Source organism: Pinus tabuliformis, chromosome 4_1, assembly GCF_031772625.1.
Source record: "Pinus tabuliformis cultivar Carrire ecotype Pingquan chromosome 4_1, CPIR1, whole genome shotgun sequence".
NCBI classification, from domain to species: domain Eukaryota; kingdom Viridiplantae; phylum Streptophyta; class Pinopsida; order Pinales; family Pinaceae; genus Pinus; species Pinus tabuliformis.
The window spans coordinates 343082520-343085519 of NC_142303.1; the positions used below are offsets into that span (position 1 = coordinate 343082520).

A 3000-nucleotide genomic window follows, 5' to 3' on the forward strand; every position below is an offset into this window, starting at 1 on the left:
TCAATACTAGGTATATTACACATTCTTTAATTAATAAAATTGAGATAATTTAATTAAAAAGAAAAAAAATACATAAATTTTAATATTTGATGTTTCTACATCCACCTAATAATAATTATTATAATTAAATTAAAATTCCAAAAAACTATTATTTTAAAAACATGCCTATTAATAATTAAATTAAAATTCAACAAACTATTCTATTAAAAACATGCCTATTAACCTAACCTATTTATAATAACACTATTAATATTTGTTTAAATGGTTTACTCCATTTTATTGTAAGTTTGTTCTATTATTTATTACTTTTTATTTTTTAATCTGAGAGTGTTTTGTTTTCAAAGCTATTAATAGTTATTTCGAAAATTTGTAAAACATTACTTGATCTACTTACTGTTGCAGCGTAGCTGTAAATTTAATCTAATTTCGCCCCGTTAGTCTGAGATAGAAAATGGAAAAATAATGGGATCGATATCATAACACAGGATGGTATGACAATTCATTTGTCGGACGGCGTGGAAGAGAGTCGATAGGCATACGGCCATAAATCATAAATTACTGAAGACTCAGTAGTGCCAAAAAACGTTGATAATTCTGTCACATGATCCTTCTATTTTAAATGTAGATTCCCTCCTCAGGATGCGTTTCCCCTATTTTTTTTTCTCTGCGTTGTCAGTCGTTTCTTCATAAATTAAAGAGTAGTGCCAAAAGAATGTTGTTGCTTCAGTGAGTCAGTGACCTGGTAACTCCTTTTTATTTTTTTTAATATTTTCCGTTGTCAGGTGTTCGTCCATAAATATTGCCCAGCCTTCGTGAATGTTCCAAAAGCAGTGCTCTGCGTTTTGGTTTAGCTTCGAGAGTTTTTATTATCATCATTGCGATTTAACTTGTCTACTGGCTCGTCGGTTTCCATGGCCGTTCTGAGATCGATGACTGTTAGACAGGCAGCGTGGCGACTGGCTGCTTACTCTTCTTCTGGCGTGTTGTGTGCCCTTCCAAGAACTGCTCCCAATTTTACGATCACCAGACAGCCACCTCTATTCGTCGCCCCCCATCGCCCTACTCCTCGTCAATCGCTGTATCTTTCGAACATCGACGATCAACCGGGAACAAGGTATCATGTTCCTAAGCTTCTATTTTATCGCAGCGACAGCGACTCCTCGAAGAAGAAGAATGAAAAGGATCCAGTCAAAGTTGTGAAAGAGGCTCTCGCAAAGGTTCTGGTGCATTACTATCCTTTTGCCGGAAGATTGAGAGATGCAGATAACGGTAAACTCACCGTGGACTGCACTGGCGAAGGTGTTCTTTTCGTGGAAGCGGATGCCGATATTTCGTTGGAAGATTTTGGAGATCTGTATCCACCTATTCCTCGTGGAGATGAATTTGTCAATAACGTTCCAGGTTCCGATAACATCACAGGCTCTCCACTACTACTCATTCAGGTTTATACTCTGCACATATAACATTATAATTCGGAGTCTATTTTCTAGAATTGCAGATTTTGAGAATATGAAAAATGTGAATGTTTAATCTCTCAAAATTCTAAGATATTCCAGAAATCTACATTGTACATTAAAAAAAATCATTTACGAAATTAGTTTGATTGACTATAAAGTTTTAGTATTTGAAATCGATTACCGGTATTGTCCTTATAATAAGTTGTTAGTTTCTCTACTAAGATAGCGTAAGAATATGAAGCATCCATTGAATTTTTCGTAATACTTTTCAATTTAAAGCAACCTATTCTCACTACATTTCGCAGTATACGGTATCCTATGTGTAGACTAATCTGATAGAATGTTGCCACCGTATGAATTTACAGGTAACGCGTCTAAGATGTGGAGGCTTCGTATTGGGTTTGCGCTCCAATCACTGCATGAGTGATGGTGTTGGTATCGCCCAATTTCTGAAAGCTCTCGGTGAAATGGCCAGAGGAGCACCGACGCCGGCGGTTCCGCCAGTTTGGAATCGAGAAGTCCTGCGACCCAGAGAGAAGCCTACTGTGGAATTTTCCCACCACGAGTATGCCACACCAACGCCCGATGATTATAAACAATTGATGGCGCCTCAGTACGAAATGAGCGTTAAGTCATTCTTCTTTGGGCTAAGAGATATCGAGGCCTTAAAACGACAGGTAGAAGGCAGCAACTGTACCACATTCGAAGCGTTATCGGCGTGCTTGTGGCAATCAAGAACGAAGGCTCTGAATCTCCCAGCCGACCAAGATTTGAGATTGCTGTTTTCTCTAAACGCCCGTTCGCGATTTCAGCCGCCTCTTCCCGCCGGTTACTATGGCAATGCACTAAGCTTTGCCTGCGCGGTGGCAAAGGCCCGGGATCTGACTCATCAACCGTTGTCTTTCGCCGTCAATTTAATCAACGATGCCAAGAAAAGGATCGACTATAAATATCTGCGATCTGCTATCGATCTGATGGAAGTGAAAGGGCGTCCACACTTTGCTGTCGGCGGTTCTTATATTATTACGGACTTGTCCAAAGTTGAGTATGGCAAAGCTGATTTTGGGTGGGGGAAAGCAGTGTATGGAGGTTTTGTGTCCGGCGTAACACCCGAGCTGTCAAATTTCTCCGTTCCTCTAATGAAAGATTTCGAAGGAATCGTAACTCCCGTGTGTTTGCCACCCGTTGCCATGGAAAAATTTGAAGAAATTGTATGTAGTAGCATAAACTAGAATAGAGTAGCCGCCATCAAGGTCCTGTACTTCACAGAAACACATTCGTGCTGACAGTCGTTCGAAAGTCCCAAGTAAGTTTTACTAAATATGTTTGCCTACTGTAATATATCCTAAATCATTTCTCCTTCTTGTTAGCACAAGCCATGCACAAGGCCAGTCAATGTCACAGCTTTCTGCTCCTATTTTAGTACATGCCATGAGCAATGTGTCTCAATGTCAACTGCTTTCTATTTCATTTTCAATTGAACCAGCTTACCTTGTGCAAGCTAGCCTCTCTCTCTGGTTAGAAACACGCCAGGTAGGTTTGG

General features: G+C 39.6%; 1 protein-coding gene across 1 annotated transcript; it reads left to right on the forward strand.

The window, feature by feature from the left end:
* Nucleotides 1-911: 911 nt before the first annotated feature.
* On the forward strand, nucleotides 912-2689 carry LOC149175672 (benzyl alcohol O-benzoyltransferase-like). Its single transcript, XM_089422921.1, has 2 exons — nucleotides 912-1442; nucleotides 1823-2689. Exons 1-2 carry the CDS (start codon nucleotides 912-914, stop codon nucleotides 2687-2689), a joined length of 1398 nt encoding a protein of 465 aa, XP_089279047.1.
* The last annotated feature ends 311 nt before the right edge of the window (nucleotides 2690-3000 follow it).